General features: G+C 37.1%; 2 protein-coding genes and 1 pseudogene across 9 annotated transcripts; 2 read left to right on the top strand and 1 right to left on the bottom strand.

The window, feature by feature from the left end:
* The first annotated feature begins 8,938 nt into the window (after positions 1–8,938).
* On the top strand, positions 8,939–13,791 carry SCY2 (SecY protein transport family protein). The gene is made up of 14 exons (XM_086236444.1): positions 8,939–9,262; positions 9,476–10,000; positions 10,136–10,224; positions 10,365–10,444; positions 10,573–10,662; positions 11,015–11,106; positions 11,392–11,475; positions 11,650–11,791; positions 12,114–12,230; positions 12,469–12,598; positions 12,706–12,829; positions 12,944–13,050; positions 13,221–13,342; positions 13,437–13,791. The coding sequence occupies exons 1-13, from the start codon at positions 9,190–9,192 to the stop codon at positions 13,308–13,310; spliced, it is 1,743 nt and encodes a 580-aa protein (XP_086092570.1). The 5' UTR covers positions 8,939–9,189; the 3' UTR covers positions 13,311–13,342; positions 13,437–13,791.
* Positions 13,792–14,736: 945 nt separating this feature from the next.
* On the bottom strand, positions 14,737–15,680 carry LOC147292071 (putative disease resistance RPP13-like protein 1 pseudogene; annotated as a pseudogene).
* A 1,861-nt stretch (positions 15,681–17,541) lies between these two features.
* Positions 17,542–24,043, top strand: LOC147292072 (uncharacterized). Of its 8 annotated transcripts, none has more exons than XM_086237639.1 (11): positions 17,542–17,694; positions 17,816–18,001; positions 18,206–18,300; positions 20,748–20,812; positions 20,922–20,970; positions 21,781–22,434; positions 22,533–22,768; positions 22,848–23,063; positions 23,165–23,266; positions 23,343–23,423; positions 23,513–24,043. In XM_086237639.1, the coding sequence occupies exons 6-11, from the start codon at positions 21,786–21,788 to the stop codon at positions 23,939–23,941; spliced, it is 1,713 nt and encodes a 570-aa protein (XP_086093765.1). In that variant the 5' UTR covers positions 17,542–17,694; positions 17,816–18,001; positions 18,206–18,300; positions 20,748–20,812; positions 20,922–20,970; positions 21,781–21,785; the 3' UTR covers positions 23,942–24,043. The 8 variants fall into 8 exon arrangements, with proteins under 8 accessions (XP_086093765.1, XP_086093764.1, XP_086093767.1 ...); XM_086237638.1 differs by having other exon boundaries at positions 17,833–18,001; XM_086237641.1 differs by having other exon boundaries at positions 17,904–18,001.
* The last annotated feature ends 531 nt before the right edge of the window (positions 24,044–24,574 follow it).

Here is a 24,574-nt window from a genome sequence, read left to right on the forward strand (position 1 = left end):
GAAGATGATGTTGTTTATCCTGTATGTATACAATGAATATTATATATAGTCATAAAACTGGGTTCTACTTCCATGCCATTCATTAGGGAAAAAATGGCTATTTTTGGCCAGGTTCGACAATACAGTAAGTCAAAGGTGGAATTTGGACAAAAAAAATATTGAATTTCAAGGGTGGAATGATCAATGATGTTGAAGTTGAACAAATTTTTCACCATTTATAATATAAAAAAATTATATATAATACAAAAGACTAATGAAATTAAAAAGTTGAAAGATGGAATTACCTTCTAGTTCTTTGAATTCAAACTCTTAATTGCAGAAGCATCAATGAAAGAAGGAAAGTTTACAACCGAAAAAAGAAGAAATGATGCACATGATATGAAAAAGTTTTTTTTGGCCAAAAGGAGACGAAAAGGTTAAAGGTGAGAAACAAGGTATGTGTGAGGGTAAAAATGGAAGCTGATGTATTATTGAATGAGTTTCTGGGGTTGAGTGTAATATTGTGGCAGGAGATAAGTGACTATGGTTAGGATGTTTAACCAAATGGGACACGTGTCACTGTTTAAAGAAACTAGTGATGCTCACCACATTTTGGTGATGGTGAGCAAAATAGCACTCTTAAGTCTTAATCATATTTGGGAAAAAAAACTTACCTATCCCTATGTTGTAGTGATGTGACATCCCTTGAAGAGAGAGATAAAGACAAAAGATGAGAGAAAGAGAGAGAAGAGAGAGAGCCAATGAGAGAGGAGGGATGCCATGTGGTATCACATGGGAGGATATGTAAGTTCTTCTCCATATTTGGTGATAGATATAACTCCTTTTTCCTTTTTCTTTTTCTTCGACATTGTTTTGTTTTGGGTGTCACTGTTGTAAGAAGCTAAAATAAATTTACTTATTCACAATCACAAGTAATAATTGCATCCGGAATTCTCAAAAGTCATTTTAAAGCAATCATATGAAGTTTCTTAGGTCACACTTTTCTCATAAGCAGCCAATAATCTTCTAAACACATGCAGGACAATGCTTAGCTTGCATTTGTATTAGAAGTAAATATGTACAATTTGGAGGTCTAGACACTCGAGAATATTGAGTCCAACATTGATATAAAAAAAATTATTCTTCAAACATATTGAATACAGGATCGATTTATCAATTACTGCATAATCACCAAGGATTGAATGCCAGATCATGCATGTAAGCTAAGAAGCACCAGGCCAAAGCTACAATTAGAGAATGCAGGCTGCTCATCCTTTGACAGTCAAACTATCTATGCAATTTGATACAAAGGAAGTTCAGACATCAGAATACAAGGAAGCTGCAGCTACTTTGATTTCAGCCGATTATGTGACGTGTGAACTGTTACATAAGGGAAACTAAGTAATAATTGAGAAACAACCAAATAATAATTGAGAAAGTCGTACAACAAAATAATAATTGATTTCAATTTTAGATGATGAAATGCCTCATGGGCAATGATGGACTTTCTCATTTTTATTATTTTGGATGCCTCATGGGCAATGTGGATGCCTCATGCCTCATGAAGTGCCTCATGGGCAATACCTCCCCGGAGTCCTCCCCCTTCGATCAACACCCCAAAGCTCGAAATCACAGTGTAAGTAGGAAATCTCAGTCTATGTTTAGAAATTATGGTTTTGATTTTTTTTTTTTTTAATTTTGGGAAAAGGTTTAATTTTCCAAATTCTGGTCAATCTAACATAAATTTGATCATTTATACATTGCAGGCTGCACATTGGAGCTGAGATTACTGGTTTGGTACATTGGAGCTAAGATCACTTCGAAAATTTGTAAGTCCCAACATTTGGCATCTTGATTAAGGATTAGGGAGTAGTTTTTAATTAATTATGTTTTTGGCTTCCTGGATTACTAGTGTTGTAATTGTAGGAAATGTTTAATTATTATAGGAAATAAAAAACATGTTTCTGTTTAATTATTTAAGAAATTTTACTGGTTTGGTTGTAATTAATTATGTTTTGTACATGCCATCTTTCGAAAATGCCATCTTTTACTCTTTTGTTGGTAAATAAAAAGCATATTTCGAAAATGGATTGCTTGAGAAATATGAGGAAAATAAAAAGCATGTTTCTGGGTTGTGTAACTTGTGTTGTGTTGCTGGGCTGTTGGATTGGATTGCTTGTGTGTGTGTTGTGTTGTGTTGCTGGGTTGTTGCCTTGTTGGATTGCTTTAGAAATTTGAGAGTGAGGATAATAAAAAGCATGTTATGTGTGTGTTATATTGTTGGTTTGCTACTTTGCTGGATTGCTTGTTTGAGACTTTGACTCTTTGAGTATTAGCTTAAATGCTTAATTAGCTTTACTTTAATTATGATAGATGGATATGGAATCAAATAGCTCTAGCCAATCAAATAGGACATAGTGTGGCCCTAGCAGTAGCTCAATTAGACAACCATCCCCCCAAACACAACCTCACTCAATACCTTAAACATAACCACAACCACCATCTGAAAATGACCAAGCATACTCTGAACCAACTAGTATTGTTGTGGGAGGGAAGAGGAAAACCTCAAAATTTGTTGTTTGGGATTACTGCAAGAAAACCAAAAAAATTGTTGATAGGGTTGAGAAAGCCATTGTTATATGCAATTATTGCAAAGAGGAGATGCTAGCCCATTCTAAGATTAATGAGACAACTGGAATTAGGGCTCACCTAGAGAGGAAATGTGAAAAATCTCCTCTCTATGAAAAGGGTAGTAGAGATCAAAGTGTTTTGACACAAGAAACAATGGGGGGCAATTTGGTGTCACACACTTTCAATAAAAAAACGTGTGATTTAAAGTGTGTTAAGTACATTATCAAGGATGAGATGCCTTTTAGGGCTGTCGAGGTCAAGGGTTTTATTGGGTTAGTAAGTGAGCTTCAACCTAGATTTAAGATATCAAATAGGAAGAAGATTAATGCTAGAGTGAAGGATTTATTCTTAGTGGAGAAGGCAAAGATAATGAGTGTGATATGTGATGTTAGAGTGAGTATCACAACCGATACTTTGACCTCGATCCAAAATTTAACTACATTGTAGTCACTGCCCATTTCTTGGACAGTGACTAGAAGTTGCATAAAAGGATCATAAATTTCACCAAAATCACATCTCACAAAGGTGATGACATAGGAAAGACGTCCTAAGAAGGGTGTTTGAATAATTGGGGGATAGACAACGTCTTTACAATTACAATAGATAATGCTTCTTCAAATGATTTGGTTGTTGATTACATGAAAAAAAGGCTTAAGGCATTGCAAACCCTTTTGTTTGATGGGGCGTTCTTGCACTTGAGGTGTGCTTGTCACATCCTTAACTTAATTTTTAAGGATGGATTGAAGGAGCTTAGGGGATCAATTAAGGGGATTAAGAACTGTGTGAAGTATCTTCACTCATCCCTTGCTAGGTTGGATAAGTTTAGGGACTTTGTCATCTTATCAATGAAGGAAAGATGGCAATAGTGCCCTTGGATGTAGCAACAAGGTAGAATTCCACTTATAAGATGCTTGAAAGTGCATTAAGGTATAATTAAGATGGTGTTTAATAGGATGGCTGAAGAAAGTGCACCTTTTATTGCCTATTTTCAAGAGAAGGAGAAGGTGAGGAAAAACAAGAGATAATTTGGGGGGCGGGGGGGGGGGGGGGGGTTGAGAAGTTTAGGAAGAGTGTGGGGCCTCTTATCGAAACTGATTGGGAAAAGGCACAGTCCTTTGTGCATTTTTAAGAAGTTTTATGACACATTCTTGAAACTGAGTGCAACCAAAAACAGTACATTCGATATACCTTTCACTGAAATGGTTGCAATCAAGGTTGAAATTGAGAAGAAGAAAAAGGATGATAAAGATCCTGTTTTGCAAAGTGTGGCAGGTTCTATGATGTTGAAATTTGACAAGTATTGGGGGAGTTTTGATAAAGTGAACCTCCTGGTTCTTGTTGCCAATATACTAGACCCTAGATATAAGCTCCATAAGGTGAAAATAAGTTTTAGAAATCTAGGATCAACTCCTTGTGAAATACAGGAGATTTGTGGGTTTATAAAAAAATGCTTGCATACATAGTATAGAGGGGCTGCTATTAGTTAATGTTGGGACTCAAAGTTTGTACGATTTCCAAGAAGGTGGTGACAATGAGTTGGCTGATTGTGATGATCGATGCTCAATCTTTGTTGGTAAGGGAGCTTATGGCTAAAAGGAAGAAGGAGCAACTTATGGAGATATCCGATGAAATGGATAAATACCTATCTGATCCTTTTGAGTCCCCATTGAACCAAAGTTTCAAGTTGTTGGATTGGTGGAAGTGTAGCCAATCTAAATATCCAATCCTTTCAAAAATTACCAAGGATATCTTTGTTATCCCAAGTTCAAGTGTTGCTAGTGAGAATGCATTTAACCTAGGCATGAGGGTTGTGGATCCTTTTAGGGCTTCCTTGACTCCTGAAATGTAGAGGCACTTGTGTGTACTAGTGATTGGCTTAGGGCAGATCAATGAGTTTGACTTTTACAAGGAACAACTGATGAAGAGCTACTTTCTACAAGGAAGTTGAAGAAATGGAAGCATGTAAGACTAATATATGTTGTACTTGTTATACTGTTAATGTATTTTAATTATGTGTTTCAGTATGTTTTGGAAGTTGTTCTTATGTATTTTGTTGGATTTTTTTTTTTTTTTTTTTTTTTGCCATCTTTCTATGTAGGTGTAGCATTAAGTCAAGGTTCAAGAAGTTGAGAGTGCCACTGCCAACTGTCCAATGCCACATTGCCACTGCCAGACTGCCAATGCCTCTGCCAGTCTACTTGAAGAAGTTTAGAAGTGTGTTGGTAACTTGGTTTCATGAAGTATGAACTAATGTTATATTGTTATGTAATTAATTTCCTTAATCTCTGGATTTATATTGTCTGACTCAATTCTTATACAATTGAATGAGTGCAAAGTGTCTCAATTCTTATCCATTATTGAAGGCCAGAAGATCTTCACATTTACTACAATCAATGGAACCAGAAGTTCAATGTTTTTTGATTTCTTTTATTGGAACTAGAAGTTTCCTTATTGTTATGTTTTACTATTGCGATTGTTCTATTTAATTCCTTATTTTAATTCTTAGCTATGCAGAATTTCATCATTCTTTTTATATGGACCTGTAGTCCTAAACATCGAACCTGAAGCTTCGAGTATAGATATCATTTTGAACTTGAAATTCTAATTAATGCAGCCTCAACCTGAAGTTTTGAGCAATTTATTTTGGCTTGAAGTTCAAAATATATGAATCTTGTTAAGAACCAGAAGTTCTAACATAGTACATACATAAAAGAAATAAGGACTTGAAGTCTAAATATATATGAACCTGAAGTTCAAAACTCGAACATTTTAGACTCAGAAGTTTACAAATTAAATTTAAGTCCATGTTTTAAATCTGAAACCTGAAGTTTCAGAAATATGTTAAAATGGACATGATGTTCATGTTATGACTTTTGAAGAGCAAATATTTAGAACCCGAAGTTCTAACCTACTCCAAATTCGAGGTTTTGGGAAATACATAGGAACATATTATTGGTATTTTGCCAATATTGATTGAACCAGAAGTTCATTTCTATAAATTTATATGTTGTACATAATTATATTTCTTATGTACACTAATTGACTATGTCATTTTCTTTATATAGAGCCTGAAGTTCTAAATCGATATTTGATCTATACTTTATTTATGCTTCCTATCACGGAACGGAGGGATCAAACTTATAAAGAAATTGATATTCTAACGCATACAATGTGAAGTTCTTTATTCCTTGGTTTTACTTAAAACCTGAGAAATTTGAAATTCATGAAATATAGGATCAGAACATGTAGTTCTACATTAAAAAGTCAAATAAGAACCTGAAGTTCTTTAATTTTTTGTTTCTTTATTAGAAGTGGATGAAAATTGGAGATGTGATAGAACTTAATGTTCTTATGATTGATTAAATGTGTAGTTCAATGTGCATTACTTAATCAAGTCAGAACCTGAAGTTCCTTGATTTTCATGCTCTATGTTATAGAATCAAATTGAACAAGAAGTTCTCTGATCTATCATTCCATGATTTAGAACTCAAATTTTTTACAACTCCATAATTTTTTTCTTATAACCCTGAAGTTTTTGATTAACTTTAGATTAAGCCGGAAGCCTTTATTCATATAAGCTTATAGTTCTATACTTTAACAAAATTTAAAAACCTGAAGTTCTGCTTATATTTTGTATAGAAACTTGAAGTTTCATGGCTTTTAATGAACTTAAAAGTTTCATAGCTTCAATTTAGAACATATATGGCGTATATGTTCATAGTTGTTCATAATTAATTTATTGATTCACATTATAATCTGAAGTTAGATGTTAAAAAAATTATTTGAAACCAAAAGTTTCATATACCTACATGCATGTGCATTGCAAACTTAATTATGTTTCGTCCTTATATAACCTGAAGTTATATAAGCATTTGAGTTTGTATAACCACTCACTCTATTGATTTTTATATATGCACTTATGAAAATTTTTCCGCCATTAAGGGGAGAAATGATCGTTCCAGAAGAACGGCGTGAAATAGCATAATATGCATATACTAGTATTTTTCATACCATTCAATATGAGAATAAGATATGAATGATAATGCAAATCTAGTTACTGCATTTATTTGAAAGCTAGATGCATATATATACAACAAAATTGCAAAGTCACATATGGAAGTTTTATATATATCAACATGGATTGATGTCCTAACATGGTAGTCTATCAATTTGGCGGAAAATGGTTTATTGCACGCCTGAAGCGTGAAAAATCTATAAGTTCCAAAGTTTAGCTCCCCAGAAGTGGAGAGTATATGAAATAGTCCATACAAGCCCAATTAATTAAATTTAAAGATCCACATTCTGTACACAAATCATCCTAGAAAAGATGACAGTCACTGAAGAGACTATAAAAGCCCCTGAAGAGGCATGTGTACCAATTACAAAGATATATATATATATATATTTATATCTAATACATGCAAATGAGAATTGTGAGATCGTTGATATATTGATGATGTGTTTTGTCTATGGTAGCTATTAAATATCATCATGGGTTATAATAATGTGGAACCACGTTTACTATAAATGTCGACAAAATTAAATGATTGGCCAAACTGGAAAGGGGCAATTCCAGTAGAATTGAACATCATTATAAACATGGAATAATGAGAACTTATAGTTCATACACCAAAGATGTTAACCCTGAAGGTTATAGAGTGTTTGAAATAAAGTGAACAAAATCACTATTTATAATAGTACAAGGTTTCTCTAAAGAAACATGAGATTGTGGTTATATATTCTCCTGTTATAGATGCAACTGCATTTTAACAAATTTGGTAAATTTAATGTGTTCATTGCATATGGAGAAAAACCTTAAAGATTATGAAATGCCTGAAGCATATCGCCAAAAGCGATTTCCTACAAGATATAGGACAAATTACTAAGTCAAATCCCAAATTGAAAGTGCCATAAAATATTATGTGCTTGAAGCAAATCCTTGAAGGATTGAAAGAGCCTAAAGCTCAAAGTATGTATTCAACCTGAACACTATAAATATGATCAAAATTGCCTTATTGAGTACTTTGATTAGAACCCGAATTCGGAAATTGTTGCAATATATTCAAACTTTTGAAAGCAGTTATGAATTAATTGAGGCTCCTGAAGAGCTTATAAGATTATTAAATGCTTGAATATTGGATTTGATATAAATGACCTTAGGAAATGAAAATAGTGTCTTGAGCTGCAAATCGAGTACTGCACTAGTGAAATTCTTATGCTCAACGGTTATTCAATCTATTGACACTAAGAATGATTACTTGTTTCCTAAGGAAGATGTAAGAAAGATTTTTGGTCCAGAAGCACCATATCTTAATGTGCCTTATTCAACTTAAACACAATGTAGTAGACCGAATATAGTATCGATGATTGTGTCATATAATTTTTCCAATACTCAAAGTATTTTCATAATAATTCATCTCTTTTAGAGATAATTGTTTCTAACCACTTTATTTAGTGGAATTATATTTTGTTTGTATTGCTCAAATCTCAACAGGATTTCAACATATGATGACAAACATATAACCCCTGATAGTATGGAAGCCATGTTCATACAGGCATTGTCAAACTCCACTCTCTAGAAGATGGGATGTGAGATATCATTATTTGCTGGATTATTGAGCCAGTCAAATTAAAGCTTGTTGTTATCATGGAGAGCATCCAATCATTTTGCGTGTTGTACTCTTTTCCCTTCGACTAGGTTTTTGTCCCATCGTGTTTTTTCTAGTAAGGTTTTAATGAGGCAAAGCGCATCCAACATAGTATCAATGATATTGCAAAAGTTGCACTCTTTTTCCTTTGCTTTGGTTTTGTCCTATTAGGTTTTTCAAGCAAGGTTTTAACGAGGCAACCTTCACTGATTAGAGAAATATATCAGCATCAAAGGGAGTGTGCCATCAAGCATTGTACTCTTTTTCCTTCATCTAAGGTTTTTTTTGTCCCATTGAGTTTTCCTGGCAAGGTTTTAATGAGGCAGTGTCGCGCGCACATCGTAGTTATCAGAAACACATAAAAATTGTACTCTTTTCCTTAGTTAGTCTTTTTCCCATAGGGCTTTGGCTAGTAAGGTTTTTAATGAGGCAATTGTCATATTCAATGGACATCCAAGAGGAAGTGTTGTAAATATCATTAATTATGTGGCTACCTATAAATAGAGGGCTTATGTAAATGAGAAGATACTTTAATTTCTCTCCAATTCTTTCTTATGTTCTCTCTATATTTCTTTTTATTTTATAACAAAATGTGATTAATTACCAATTTACCACAGGACCCGAAGGAAAATAGGCAGCGCCTCGGATATTTCTCTCTTTCTCATCTCTCTATCCCTCTCTCTCCTCTGTATCCCTCTCTTTCTCTCGTCTCTCTGTCTCATATCTCTGTCTCCGTCGCGAGTCTCTCTCTCCGGCGTCTCCGTCTCAGTCTCGAGCTTGTCGGTTCGGTCGGCGGTTTGCCGTTTTTGGGTCGGTTATTCGTACCGTGCTCACCCCGGCATTTATTACCGTTAAAGGTGAGCCTTTTTTTAGCTTAAAGGACCAAATTACAGTCCCGCTGCTTTCTCTGAGTATTCTTCCAAGTCCCGCCATGGAAGCCACTCCTCTCAGCTCGCAACGCTTCCGTCCCCAACACTTCCCCACAACGCCCTCAAAAATTCGAGGTCAGTTATCCTTTCGTTTCCGAATCAAAAATTCAAAAAACAAAGAATAGAAAATTCTGAAAATCATTAGGTTTCGTTGTTTGGTAACTTAATCCAGTAAATTTTATGTATCGAAAGAGCTATCGTGTTCATTTTGGGTTGAGTGAATGTTCTAGCTTTAGATGAAACTTCTGTTCATTTTTGCTTATCTGAAACTCTTGTCTGACTTTGCAGGTGCAATTTTAGGTTGTGATATTCGAATTTGTTGTCCGCCATTTGTTAAAACCAACCATGTTTCTCTTAAGACGAATCCGATACTTTCAAGCAGAAGAAATTTTGTGTTGCTAAACAGAAATTTATCGTCCAAAGCAAACGGAAGAGTCTCAGCTAAGTTCTCAAACGAGTTCCGAAATGATTATATGAATGTTGAAGCTACAGCTGCAGAATCTCTAAATCTTGAATTTGATCCACCAAGGCCGAATGATGGAGCAGAAATTCTCAAATCAGATGGTGTTGATAACTCCGAGACTGAGCAGGCCAGACCTCTGATGTTCAGAAACCGGTTTCTGAATTTTGTGCGCTTTAGTTCAGTCATTAATAATGCTGCTGAATCGTTCTTCAAGAGCGAGATTCGACGGAGGTTGTTTGTGACAGCAGTACTAATTGTAATTAGTCGCGTTGGTTATTTCATTCCTCTGCCTGGATTTGATAGAAGGTTGATACCTCAAGATTACCTCAGCTTTGTCTCGGGATCCGTTGGTTAGTGATTGTCATACATATGTGGGCATACAAATAAAACTTTGTATTGTTGACATTTGAGATTCCTACATGTTTACTAGCTGTTTGATGTTGAATCTGTTATGGGGAGAGATTCATTCGTGTCGTCTCTGGCAGATGAACTTGGCGATTTTGCAGCAGAGCTTAAAATGTCCTTCTTCCAGCTTGGAATCAGTCCTCAAATTATAGCATCAATTATTATGCAGGTTTACTGCTATTCTTCAACTAGTTTAGTTTATTTATGTTTAATTTAATGAATATTTCTTACAGCTTTCTTTCTTCAGTCTTCATCGAAGTATACATAATTTGAAATTCAATTTATATATTGAAAAAACTTGATGTACAGGTGTTCTGTCATGTTGTTCCCTCCCTAGTAAAGCTGCGGAAAGAAGGCTTAGATGGTCATGAGAAGATTAAGAGTTATATGTGTGTCTAGTTATTTATCTCAAGCAGTGAGCCAAGTTCTTGTTGCACAATTTTATACCGAATTTTGCTTTGAATCATTTTTTTTTTCTCAAGATTGTGAACCCTGTGAGTTTTTCTGTCTATTCAAGATGGTGGATGTCTCTTGGCTTTGCAATATTGGAGGCTGTGATACTTTCTTGTTATTCACTTCCATATTCAATCTATGCGGCTAGCCAGAGGTAATGTGGCAAGTATATCTTCATTTTCAACAATAAGCTCCGATTTCAAATAATTATAATGTGGATGTAAAATCTTCTGACAATTTTCAATCAAAAGATCTTATAGATGTAGCTGCCTAGGTTCTCATTTCCACCATGCACTTAGCATGGTTATTTTTCTTTTTTATTTAATTAAAATTGCATGGCCTTGTTAACGTTTACCATTATGTTCAACATATATGATCCTGAACCCATAGATCTCTTGTTCTTTTTAATTAGTTGGTAAGTTATATATGTGAGGCAGCTACTTTTGCCTAGATGATATTTATCTATTGGAAGGAGTTTGCTTTATTATAATTTCGGGATTTTGCAGGGTTAAGCATGTGATGGTGACAACTATGTTATTGGTCTGTGGTGCAATGGCAATGACGTGGATCTGTGATACCATCTCAGAATCTGGATTTGGTAAGTTGACATGTTGGTTACTTGATTGGCAATTTGGCATGACTATCATATTTGCTAACATTTCCCAGAATTCTGTATTGTTGCCACTTCAGGCTTTTAGATCATAGTATCACTCAGATATGCTTGTTGTGTATTGAATGCATAGGCTCAAATAAAGACATATGTTGTTGCTTGTTGTGGTTGATCTGTTTATTCCTCTTTGTTTGCCTGTTTGCTCATTCTTTTATCTCCATCATTTATGGGATTATACTCTCTATCTTCTCTGACTGGTAATGCATATTTCAGGTCAAGGTTCATCTCTAATTATATGTGTGCAAATATTGATCGGCTACACAGAGACATTATACAAAATGTTGTCACAGCTCTCAGGTATGTGTTGCAATGAGTGCCATTAATTTTCCCTTTATTAGGAAAAGTTACTATTCTATCAAATGTAGGTATTATTCTGTATCTTTGTTAATGCTATCATTAGTATTCGGTGACTCTCATTTAACTTCAAGTTTGATGCAAGCTTACTGATTCCAAGCTTTTTATATATTGCAGGAAGTTCTGTTAGTTTGGGACCATACTTATTTGCAGTATTGGGGGTTTTCACTATAGTCACTATGTGGGCAGTTGTGGTAACTGAAGGTTGCAGGAAGATCAAGTTGCAGTACTATGGTTTTAAGCTTGCTTCTTCTGCAAGGTAATACAATTTTCACTATTTTAATGCTTAATGATCATTTCTAGTGATAGGAAGTGCACAATGCATACGTTTTCTCTATCATGGGGCTTCTTATTTTTTTTCCTACATTATGTGGTTTAATTGATTATGAAGGTGGTTGTTCTATATACTAATGTTAGATGTATAGCATGTATTGCTTATAAACTAATCTTGGTATCAACTATCAACTGAAGATTCCATTCAAACCATACACTATAGCTTCTATAATTTGAGCATTAAAAAAAGGTATGCTTTGATAAAGCTTTTTGCTGACACTATTTCTGGTCTTCTGTGTTTTGGACAGAGATGACTCGCCTATTACTGAAGTGGAGCCCTATATCCCTTTTACCATTAATCCATCAGGAATGCAGCCTGTCCTCACCACTACGTATCTCTTGGCATTTCCCAGCATTCTTGCAAGGTCACAACTAATTATTTGGCCGCATTTTTGCATCTTTTAGATGAGAACCCATTGTCTCTGTCTTTAAAATAGTCAAAGGCTTCTTATATGGTTGGTTTTATTTTGCATTGAGTTGCTCATTCCTCAATAACTCAATCATTGCCGATCCAAAAAATGTGCCTTGAGATTCTAACTGAACTTTTTTGTTTCTTTTTGAAGTTTACCATTACAACTTTCTGATAGTGTGGTTTATTGGCAGTCTTCTTGGTTCGCCTTTCTGGGAGCATGTTAAGGAGATATTGAACCCTGAAACTTCTGTTGGTGCAGGGCCTTGGGTGTACTACTCAATATATGCGTTTTTTGTCTTTTTATTCAATATATTTGACATTGTAAGTTTCTTCTGACTTTATATAGAAATATATGATTATTCTAGATTCACATTGCTTTCCCCTTTGTTTTATAGTTTGCTAGTGTTTAATCAGTAATGCCTGTCCAGGCCAACTTGCCCAAGGAAATTGCTGATTACTTAAATAAGATGGGAGCCAGGATACCAAATATAAAACCTGGGAAGGCTACAATTGAATACCTCACAAAGATTCAGGCATCGACACGTTTTTGGGGTATAATTCTCCCTTTATTTTGTCTACCTTTCATTTTGACCTAATTCCTTTTTCAGTGGCCCTCATTGAATTTATTTGCTTGCTTTTTGCTGTCCTGTGGGGGAAATTCTGGAGGTGGCGTATTGTTAAGTATCTTGGCAACAACATCAAGCATACTTGATCATTATTTACGCAATATCAATGCGGGATTTGCAATAGGGTTGACATCAGTCCTAATAATAGTAAGTACAATACCGAGTATGAGTTCTGAAATGCTGAGTTCACCACTTTTTCTAGAAGCTCTACTACTATAGCATGCTCTTGTTTTTGGTTGTGTTGAAATTTTGGATGGTAATTAAACTCAATGTAGTTATAAAAATGTGCTGCCTATTGCTGACTGTTAATTGTCCAGGTGGGTTCTATTATTGAACTTAGAAGATCATATCAAGCATATAATGTAATGCCAAGTTTAAGTAAAGCCTTAAGCCGGTATGGTGTGTAACTTCCAACCAGGCTGTGCCTTCTAGTATCCAGGTGATGCTCCAATTACTCAAAAACCCTCAAAGAAATTCTGCATAGATGGTGACGCTAGCTTGTAACAAGAGTTTTGCTTTCTTTCTTTTTTCAGTGGAATTCTCAGACTGATGAAACACCTCCTGCACCATCACAATCTGGTTTAAGGGGTCCGGAGGTTTACAGTGAAAACTAATGCTACGTTCCTTGGGTGAATACGTAGTGAAGCCTCAGTGCTGGCATGGTTTCTGTATCTAATGGAAAATCTTTTGTTTCAATTGGTGTCAGAACGGGTTTAGTTAGTGCATTGCAGAGCAATGCTGCTTTAGTCATGTCTAAGCATCTACGACAGGTTATCCAGATTCCATATACATGTTAGTCCATTGTACGCAAAGTATATGTAAGAAATTCCAAGGTACTCTTTGGGTATTCATTGGATTTATTAAGATATTGTAAATTTTTTTTCCCCCTGGATTATTGCCTTTATGGAAAAACAATCGAATTCATTATTAGTAATGGTAATACTAAGACCCAAAAAGAACACATTAGTGTTTTATGATATTATATTTTGTGTGATACATGAATTTTGGCAAGAAAGTTTTGAGTTCAACATAACAATGAGAGAACAGGGGCATCAATGCAAAAGTACAGTTGTAAGGAGTGGAAATGGAGTTTAGCACCACTAACCATTGCTTTATTTCTTTTGATGAGAGTAGAGAAGTTGCACCATGGCCATCTGTCACATTCTGATGGAAATGGAGATTGGGTGCTGACCATATTTACAGCGCTTTCTCTTGTAAGTGATGTTTATGTAAAGGATTCAATATTTTTTCAGTTCTTTCTTTTTATGTACTTCTAATAAGAACTGGCCTTATGTTACTCTCCTTTTCAGATGTAAAACTTGCATACTTTTGAAATTTATATTTTCTCATAGATTATAGATTTAGCGTCAAATTCATAATCAAACCAGATCCCTTGTTTTTTTCCCCTCATTCTCCATCAACTAGGGCATTGTTGTTTCCATTTATGTGGCTTCAAATGTATTTCCATCATCATATAAGATGCAAATATTGATTGCACAGAACAGTTATTTCTTCTGATTAGGACATAGCAGCCATTGATCCTTGTTTAGTTCTTGAATATTTCTGAATATCATATCCTCCATTCTTTTCTTGTGCACGTGAAGGTAGATAACAGTAGCTCAACCGATGGAAGAATTTTACTCTCTTCATCTGACAACTCTCATATGTCACTCTTCAATATATTGTCCCATGCTTTTGGATTTAATTCAGAGTGTAAGAGACCACCAAGCCCTCTTGCAGCTAAAGGAAGGCCTTTACACTTTTTAACAATTTGCCTTCCGATTACTTCAAGATTTAGATATGTACTAATTACACCTGCATTTTTGCAAACAACTAGCAATCTTCCTCAGTTATTTGCTTCAAATGGTGAGTTGGAAGAGTTCCCATCATAGATGCAACACCTTTATTGCGTGTTGTGACAAAAATCTTACTCCCAAGTGCTCCAAATTCAAAGGGAAGCTTTAATTTATTCCATTCCATATAATCTTTGTTCCAAACGTCATCAAGAATAATAAGAAACTTCTTCATCAAAGCCTCATTTAGTTGAACATGAAGTTGATCCAGTTCCATGATACTACAAGTTTGTGAAGTAATAGACCTATAAGTTGCTTGTGTTATTCTAAGAATATCATATTCTTCAGAAACACAAACCCATCCTTGGAGGTCAAAGTGTGTCTTTACTCTCTCATCGTTGTATACAAGCTGAGCAGAAGTTGTCTTTCCCATGCTGCCCATACCCATAATAGGAATCACGCTTATCTTATCATCAGTTGCATCATCAGATCGTAGTAATTGAATGCTGGTCTCTCTGTCTGCATCCCTTTCGTACACACTGGAATCTTCTAACAGAGAAGAACTTTCACGCGTTCTTGCTTTTCATCTATCTTGAACACCTTCTTTCAAACCAAGCACATCATTTTGGCTTAGAATAAGATCTAATCTGCCAAGAATTTCCTGTATCTTTGGATCGACAGTTTTGTCAAATTTTTCGAGCAAAGTGGAATAGAAAAGGTTGCGCACCCAACTGCTTGTGCTGCTACTGCTCCCAGAATCAGTACCCTCCTCCAGCTTGCGGCGTAGTGCTTCAGTGTTGATCTCATCCAGAACATCCCCTGCAGCATAGGCAACATCTTTAAGCTCGTCAAGCCACTTCCTCACCGTGGGCTTCTGATCTGCTTCTCCTTGGCGTCATCAAGCACAACATTGACTAACAGCAACTTGATTTCCAACTGCTTGAGCATTCCATTGGTGTTGTTCTTACCCAACGCAACTGCCATGACTAATGGCTTGTTCCGTAGACATGAAACAAAGAAATTGAAAGAGATTATCAAAGAAAGGTAGTGCAGAGAAATGACACAAAGATAAAAGAGAGTTGAACAAAATCTTATAGAACAAAGAAATATGGTAATTTTGGAATGCGAAGAACTAAGAAGGGAAAATTGGAGTAAAAAGATATGACATTTACACTTATTCGCAATTGAGAATGTGACTTTAAAGTGTTCCAATTAAAGACTCCACTTTCACTTACAGTTCAATCAAGAATATTCTGTCATTTCCGTTAGCATTTCTGTTAAAAATTGATCATGTGCCAAACACATGACCAATTTCAAGGGTAAAAGTATATTCCTCTATAAAATAATTAAAAAAATTAAATTAAATGAATTTTAAAAATTAAAAAAGAAAAAAAAAGGGGTTGGAGACCCAACCCAACTGCTACCCTGCACCACGCCAACCCAGCCCTGCCCATCCCACCACCATCTAGCCTCAGCCCTCCTACTTCCCCCATCAGCTCATCTCTCTCTGCCTCTCCTCTCTTTCTCTCTCATCTCTCTCACCCAGCCCCTCCCTCATCTCCCCCTCATTTTCATTGAGAGCTGCTATTTGCACACCATTTTTTTTCTTTTTGCATACACTTTTCTCTTACACACATTCTACTATCTTTTAAAATATAAAATTTTTCTTTAACACACCCCTCTCATTATCAAAATATCCAAAATCTCATTAATGTTACCAAATTTCTCTTACACACCCACCCAATCCATTCAAACAATACACACCCACTCAACCCTTTTAGACAATACACACCCCTACCTCCAACCTCACACCCACCTGATCCTAGCCAAGAACACACCCCTGTATACCAACATCATCATCGGAGCCGTCACCACGGCCGTCAACTCAGCCGTCGAAGTCGCCGTCAACTCACTACTGTCAATCCGCCGTTGGTGGTCTCACCACCTTATTACAACATCATAGCCATTGTTATCAACCCATAGTTATGCCTTAAGCTAAATTATTTTGATTTATATGCAAATCTAAGTTTTTTTATCAAATTTAAATTGGTTAATCCATCCCAAGACCTATTTTTTTCTATTTGAGATAATTTGGAGTGCGGGTTTTCTGGGTTTCAAGATTGAAATTTCGAGTTTGGGTTATAGGGTTTCACAGGTCGTTCAGCACTGGTCTATCGAACATTTCGGTTTCATTCGGTAGTAAGATGTCGAACCTTTCAATTTCGTTCGACAGCTTACTACCGAACGAAACTGAAAGGTTCGACAGTTTACTACCGAAAGAAACCGAAATGTTCAGCAGACCAGTGCCGAATGACCTGCGAATCCGAAAATGAATAACCAAAAAATTCACTCTTGCACTCTAAAAAACCTCACTCCAAATCATCGCAAACAGATGAAAAAAGTATTAAGATTGATTAACCAATTGAAATTAGATAAGAAAGCATTAGATCTACATTCAAATCCAAAAATTTTAGGTTATGGCATGCCTCCAACTTCCAATGGCTATGGTGGAGAGATGATGCATGGCGGTAATGAAGGTGGGTTGACGGCGGGAGGTGAGTGTCGGCAATTTTGGGATGGAAGTGGGGTCATGGGTGGGGTGTTTTGGTTATGGTTGGAGGTGAGGTTGAGGGTGGAGTGTGTAGTTGTGGTTTAAGAGTGTTGGGTTTGGAAAGTGTAAGGAGAGTTTTTTTTTTTTTTTTTTTTTTTTTCAAATGATGTGGGTTATCTCTTAAGATTTTTTGTGTCAATTAAGTAATTTCACAAAATAAATTGACGAGGGTGTGCCAAAAAAAAAAAAAAAAAAAAAAAGAAGAAAAGAAAAGAAGGTGTGTGCAAAATAGCAGCACTTTTTCATTTCTCTATCCCGCACTCTCTCGCTCGACCTTCACTGTGTGTGCAACCGGCCTCCACCGAGCCCAGCTGTCTGGGCAGTGTTCTGGCGACCCAAAGACCACCGACGTGTTCCTCTCTTTTTCGTCATTTCATAATCCCCAGGGTATGATACCTTATAGCCTCACATTTACAAGTCATTTTCTCATTACTTTGGATCTCTCATTTTCTATTTTTATTGGCATTACTATAGTGGGATTTCTAAGAAATGGGCTTCATTTTTTAAGCTTCTCATTACCCGCAGGAGTCCCACTGCCGTTAGCACCTTTTTTAGTACTCCTTTGAGCTAATTCCTCATTTTTTTGAGCCGGCCAGCCACCCTGTGTTCCTAAATCAGCTCGGAAGCCCAGCTGTACCGCCAGATTCTTTCACCGATTCCGGCCATTCTCGGCGGCTTCTGGACCCGATTTCAGGTGGGTGCTTCTCCCCTTGGGCTTCAAAACTCATAGTTTCTTGTTGATTTAAATGAGTTTTTCGGGGTTTGACTTTCTGGTGAATAGTGCCTCTGAGGGTTCTCCTTTCACTGCCGGCCTTGGGGATGTTTTGGTGTTGATTTTATGTTGATTCTAACTCTAGAACCCCTAATGGTCAACCCAAAATGAAATTGTGTTTTTCAGGTATTTCTGCCTCTTATGGCGGCATGTTGGGTGGTTTTGTTCGTGGTTCTGCCCAATTGAAACCCTCGAAGCCCATTTCCCAGTTGTCGAATTGGGTGAGTTTTTGTGATTTTTGAGTGGCGGTTGCCGCCCAATTCTGGCCATTTTCGGCCAAGCTACCAACGCCATTGGGGCTAGGTGGTGGCGGTTGCCTTTCAGCTTTTTTTGCATATGGTCATAAGTCTTTTTTTTTTTTTTTTGTTAGTGATAAATAAGGTGTTAAATTTTGATTTTTAGGAGCATGAAAATTTTAACACCATATTAAACATATTTCGAAAAATTTGGCCAAAATTTTCCGAAATTCTCGAAATTCCGCCAAAATTTTCGGCTTGAGCTAGGGAGCACTACAAGAAAAACATATTTGGGCGACGAATCTCTATTCGTTGCTCAAAATAACTTTGGGCGACGAACAATAAAATTTGTCGCCTAATGTCATATATCCCAAAGTTATTTTGGGCGATGAATACTATGTTCCTCGCCTAAATACACTTTGGGCAACGACATAATTTCGTCGCCTAAACTTACGCGCCAAAAATGTTAGTTGACAAATAAATTGGGCGAGGATGTGCATGTTCCTCGCCCAAAGTAACTTTGGGCGAGGAACATACGTATTTCTCGCCCAAACGTACTTTGGGAGACAACAAATTTCGTCGTCCAAAGAGACTTTGGGCGATGAATATACATGTTCCTCGCACAAAGTAATTTGGGCGAGGAATATAAATTATCCTTGCCCAAAGTACTTTGGGCGAAGAACATGTTTCGTCGCCCAAAGTACTTTGGGCGAGGAATATCTTTCGTCGCCCAACATGTCTTTGGGCGAGCAATGTGTGTGTTCGTCGCCCAAAGGTACGTTGGGTGACAGTATGTTTCGTCGCCCAAAGCTATTTTGGGCGAGGAATTTTGTATGTTCCTCGCCCAAAGTCTCATTCCTTTTTTTTTTTTTTTTGTACAATTATATGTATGTTATTCATACAATGCAATCGTGTTTCAAATTATCTGAACCGTTCAATTTTTAATTCCTCATTGAAAGATCAGCATTGCAAAAAATTAAGATTATTGGAGATGTAAAAGTTATGTAACGGTATTCGAATATATGAACGATCAAGAATTTGCTAATACTAATTGATGGAGTAGATGAATTCCGATTTGGCCGATTTTTTGCAGGGATGATCTTTGAGTATAAACGAATAAAATGAACGGCTCCGATCGTTGAAATTACATTGTAGTCTTCACAATTGTTGAATCGACAAAGTTTCAACGAAAAAACTATAAAATTATACTCTTCAAGTGTATTTGTATGTAGAAGATCACTTTTCTATTATGTTTTTAACGATCCGAACCGATCATTTCTTAGTGCCTCACTCAAAGATCATCCATGCAAAAAATTATCTCAGTTGGAGATGTAGAAATTAGGTTTGGCGTTTAGGGTGTATGAACGATCGTGATTCTTATAAAAATAATCAAACGGGTAGATGAACTCCGATTGAGCTCCTTTTTTTCAGGGTTGATCTTTGAGTATGAACGTATATGATGAATGGCTCTGATCATGATAATCACGTTGTGGTCTTCACAATTATTGAAGCTACAAGGTTTCAACGAAAGATTTAATAGAATTTTATTCTTTTAAGTGTAAAAACCGTTCATTTATATGTACAACCTCAAATGTCGATCGTGTTTTCAATGATCCGAACCGTTCATTTATTAGTTTCCCACTCAAAGATCATTCTTCCAAAAAATTAGGTCAATTGAAGATGTAGAAGTTTGGTATCGGAGCTCGAACGTATGAACGACCATGGTTCATACAGAAATTGTGTTTAGGCGACGAAATATACCTTTGGAGTCGTCGTCCAAAGTCTAAAATTTTGGCGGGATGAAACGGTGGCCTAAAGTCAACGACTTTGGGCGACGATATCATGTATTCCTTGCCTAAAGGTGCTTTGGGCGACGAAATCATGTTCGTTGTCCAAAGTCTTTCAATTTGTATAACCAGTTCCTGGGTTTTAGTTTTCACTCATCTCTCCCAACTCTCTTAGCTCTTGCTCCTCCCTCATCTCGGCTGCACGCGCGCCGTCCTTCCTCCTCCCTCCTTCTTCCTTCGTCATCCCAATAACCCACCCCCTCCTCCTCCCTCCTTCCTCTTCCCGAAAACCCACCCCCCCGAAACCCACCTTCCCACCGAAACTCACCCCTTCCACTGAAAACCCACCCCCCCAAAACCCTCCCCCTCCCCCTCACCGAAACCCACCCCCACCCCTTGCACCGTAAACCCACCCCCCCGAAACCCACCCCCACCCCCACCATCGAAAACCCACCCCCCCGAAACCCACCCTCCCCCGAAAATCACCCCCACCGAAACCCATCCCCCCCCCCCACCCTCTCAGCTCACTGAAACCACCTTCCCCCTCACGATAATTTTTTTTTTTTTTCAATTTATGTTATTTTAATTAAGTTTTATTATTTTATGTTTTTTTATTATCTAATATTGTGGATTTTTCATTTGTAGGATTGAACAATTTGCACTTGTTGTGGATTTTGCATAAATTGGTTGTGGAATTTCTGATTTTTGTGGTAATTAGTTAATATTGTGGATTTTTTTAATTTAGTAGTTTGGTTGTGAAATCTGAATTTAGATTGATATTGAGCTAATATTTGACTATGATTTATTTTTTTGGTGAAGGAAGGATAGTGTTGCATTTATTGTGAAGGATAATTGCATTTTTGGTGAGGTATGTGTTTAATCTATTTTTTAGTTAAGTTTTTGTATGATTTAGTATTTAATGTTTCATATATAATTGTATTAAACTTTTTTAGTGAATTAGTTTGTATGTTAAAATTAATTATAAAATTGATTAGTTAGTTTGTATGTTTTTAAATGCTAAAATTTAATAGTTTGTTTGTATGCTTGTATGTATATTGTTAGATTAATTATAGTTTAGTTTGTATGTTACATTTAATTTAGTTGTAATTGCAAAATTCCCGATGACGTAGTCTAGCACTCCTCCAATACTGGGTTAGGTCATGTGGCACGAAGCGCCTGTGTGAAGTTATCAGTCGATAACTTTGTACATTCAACTAATCGTGCGAAGTTATCAGTGGATAACTTTGTACACTAAACTTAAATTCACCTTAGACCCCTTCGAGAGTCTGTTGGACGCGCGCATGGACGCTGGGCGTGACTGCGCTCCAATATGATTCTTGAATTGTCCAAATTACCCATGGACAGTTTGGGAGTGCACAATTATATGTTGTGGTTAGCGGTTCATGTGACGTGGTTTCGATCTGAGAAAATTTCGGCAACATCTCCCTATGTGTTCTTCGAGTGCATACTAGATATTTGTTTTAAATATCTACGTCGTGCATTTGGGAAACCATAGGGAGATGCTGCCGAAATTTTCTCAGATCGAAACTACGTCATGAAAGCCAACAACCACGACACATATGTGCATTCTCGAATGGAATAGGGCCCTTACCGAAGGCATAAGGAGACGAAGAAGGGTGAAGAATCTTTTTCTAATTGTCGTGTAATATGGAAACAGGCATTATGGACCGACAGTGGATACATAATACGAATCGTGTTAGTGATGAATATTTATATGGGATCGAGTCATTTATCCAAGTTGCACAGAAACATGTCAATGCTCAGAATAATATAAAGTGTCCGTGCCAGAATTGTAACAACATGTTATGGAAGACAGTGCGTGAAGTCAGAATTCATTTGGTAAAATATGGGATGTCACACAACTATACGACATGGTATTATCATGGTGAACCGAGAGTTTATACTTCGACTTCCTCGGATGCTCGAACAATTCTGCAGCCTACTGAATCTGTTGGTGATGATAATGACCAAATGATGGGTATAATAAACGATACTTATCCATATGCATCGCTTGATCACGAAGTCAATCAGGATGATACAGAGAGCGATAATATGAATGAAGATGATGGGTTGCCCGAAGTCCAAAAAGAAATGTTTGATAAGTTTGATATGTCCGCCCCTACAGCCCAGCCCGCTCCTGCAGTACAACCCAGCCTCATAGTCCAGGGCGAATCGACCCCGATGATAGCCCCAGATCTCTCATCGAGTACTGGGTCTGCGATTCCGTCAGCACGAAGGGCCCGACGTGGTCACCGTTATGGTGTATATGATAATGTTGCGTCATCCACTCGTACTGCCTCATCATCAAAGAGTAAGAAAAATGTTTTCACAGCACTTGTGTTTAGGTTTAATTTTATTTAGATGTTATAAGATTACTGTGAAATTAATATGTTATATTTGTTTTTCTAGGTACCAAAACCACGAGGGGGATAAGTAGAGGGTTGAAGGCGTCCCGAATCACGCGCACGACCAACGAGAGGATTCGAATCGTTCTTGAGCAAGATCACCTACGACCGAGCAAGGAGGTCCATAGTACTTTCACTTCCTTTGTCGGGGCGATTATCCGTGCCGACTGTCCTATGCTTTTCCCCAGTTGGGAAAAGGTTGATGACGCCATCAAGATGAGCATTATGGGCTCCATTTCAGTGAGTATATTTCGATTAATACAAAATGATGAATTTGATCATTCCTAACAATTTAATATTTTTTTTTTTTTTTTTTCAGGTTAACTATGACATTCGGATGGAGGATCCCGATGTAGCTAAATATATGGAGAAGTTATTGAGAAAAGTTTACACACAATGGAAGCATGAGCTGCACAGGGAATATAACATGTTTGGATCGGCAGATGAGGCATTGGCCAGCCCTCCTTCGGAGATGGCATCTCGGCTTGATCAGTGGCAGTGGTTGTGCACTCATTTTCAAAGTCCAGAATTTTTGGTATGTTCTATCATTTTAAGACTTCAAAATTTTTTTTTTCTTATGTTATTTCTTTATCGTATATGTATTAATGCATTTACAATTTGCTTAATATTTAACAGAAGAAGTCGAATGTCAATCTTAAGAACCGGAAAGCGCCTGCAAGGATTGATCATCATGGTGGTTCTATGCCCTTCTCATACCGAGTGGAGTCGTATCGTCAGGTGCGTCATTATTTAATTTAATATATATATTCCTTAGTATTGTTTGAGTTTTTGTCAACATTACATTCTTTTTCAGGCTGGTTTGCAATTTCCGAAGCTCGACAACTACATGGATGTTTATGGCCGACCCAGCAACGACAAGGATATGGCGAAGCACGTTAGTTTTTTATATTTTAGTTTTATTTTACAATTTTTTATATTTGTATATGATTTCCTAATTTCTAACTTGTGTATAACATTTTGAAGGCTGAGATGCTCGCCAAGAAGGCGAGTTATTTGGAGGAGGTGGCCAGCCAGTACCCTCCGGACACTCCGTTGGAGTCGATCCCAGTCCCCGATCGCGATGCCGGTCTTCGTATTATGACGGAGACACTGGGTGTTAGGCGTGGTAGGGAGATACGCGGAATGGGAGCAGGTCAGGTTCGTGATTTCAGCGCCGGGTCTTCGTCACAGCCATCTGCAGAATTTGTCAACCTATCCATTGAAGTGCAGCTGTTAAGGGGTCAGCTAGAAGAATCGAGAGCGGCATATGCACAGCAGACGAGTAAGTTGCATCAGATGGAGCAGATGTTTGGCCAGTTGGCCAGGATTGTACCTGGGTTTGTGTTGCCACCGAACATTGACCAGTGCATGCCAGACTCCTCCACCGGTGCCGATGATGCTACTGACCTATAGAGCCATTAGTGATTGTATGTACCGATTATATTTGCATATAGTATTAAATTGTTCCTACTTTGTATGGATATTTAGATATATAAATTTATTAATTTTGTTTTATATAGTTTTTGAATAAAGATTGTTTTTTAATATTAAATTCAAATATATAATCTAAATAAATTTTAAAAAAAATTTAAAAAATAAATATGTTTAGGTGACGAACAATTCCGCCGCCTAAACGTACTTTGGGAAAGGAATAATATGTCTGTCGCCCAAACTCTCTTCAGGAGACGAACGAAATTTCGTCGCCCAAAGTCTGGGGCATCATGGTTTGGGCAACCAAAGTCTCGACGAACTGATTTTGTCGCCCAAAATCTTGGGTGACGAAATTGGACTTTGGGCGACAAAATTAGTTTGTCGCCCAAAGTGTTTTTTCTTTCTTGTAGTGGAGGTAGCGACCAGAGGGAGAGATGGGAGGAAAAGGAGAGCCAGCCTCGTTGTCGGGGAGAGAGAAGAGATCTGCGCGGGGAGAGAAGAGATCGGCGCGCAGAGAGAAGATAGGGAGAGCGGGGAGGGAGAGGAAGAGGGAGAGGGAGGAGAGAGAAGAGATCAGAGAGGGAAGGATCTCATGGAGTGACTGACTAAGGGAAA

This window comes from Dryas octopetala, chromosome 3 (assembly GCF_963921425.1).
Source record: "Dryas octopetala chromosome 3, drDryOcto1.1, whole genome shotgun sequence".
Classification (NCBI taxonomy): Eukaryota; Viridiplantae; Streptophyta; class Magnoliopsida; order Rosales; family Rosaceae; genus Dryas; species Dryas octopetala.

Bases quoted from the DNA above. Each gene is read 5' to 3' on its own strand.
- LOC147292072 (XM_086237639.1), top strand. From the start codon at position 21,786: ATGGACCGACAGTGGATACATAATACGAATCGTGTTAGTGATGAATAT. The intron at 23,064-23,164 runs GTATGTTCTATC...AATATTTAACAG, and splicing joins TTCAAAGTCCAGAATTTTTG to AAGAAGTCGAATGTCAATCT. The intron at 23,267-23,342 runs GTGCGTCATTAT...ATTCTTTTTCAG, and splicing joins GAGTGGAGTCGTATCGTCAG to GCTGGTTTGCAATTTCCGAA.
- SCY2 (XM_086236444.1), top strand. From the start codon at position 9,190: ATGGAAGCCACTCCTCTCAGCTCGCAACGCTTCCGTCCCCAACACTTC. The intron at 12,231-12,468 runs GTCACAACTAAT...GTTTATTGGCAG, and splicing joins TTTCCCAGCATTCTTGCAAG to TCTTCTTGGTTCGCCTTTCT. The intron at 13,051-13,220 runs GTAAGTACAATA...TTAATTGTCCAG, and splicing joins TGACATCAGTCCTAATAATA to GTGGGTTCTATTATTGAACT.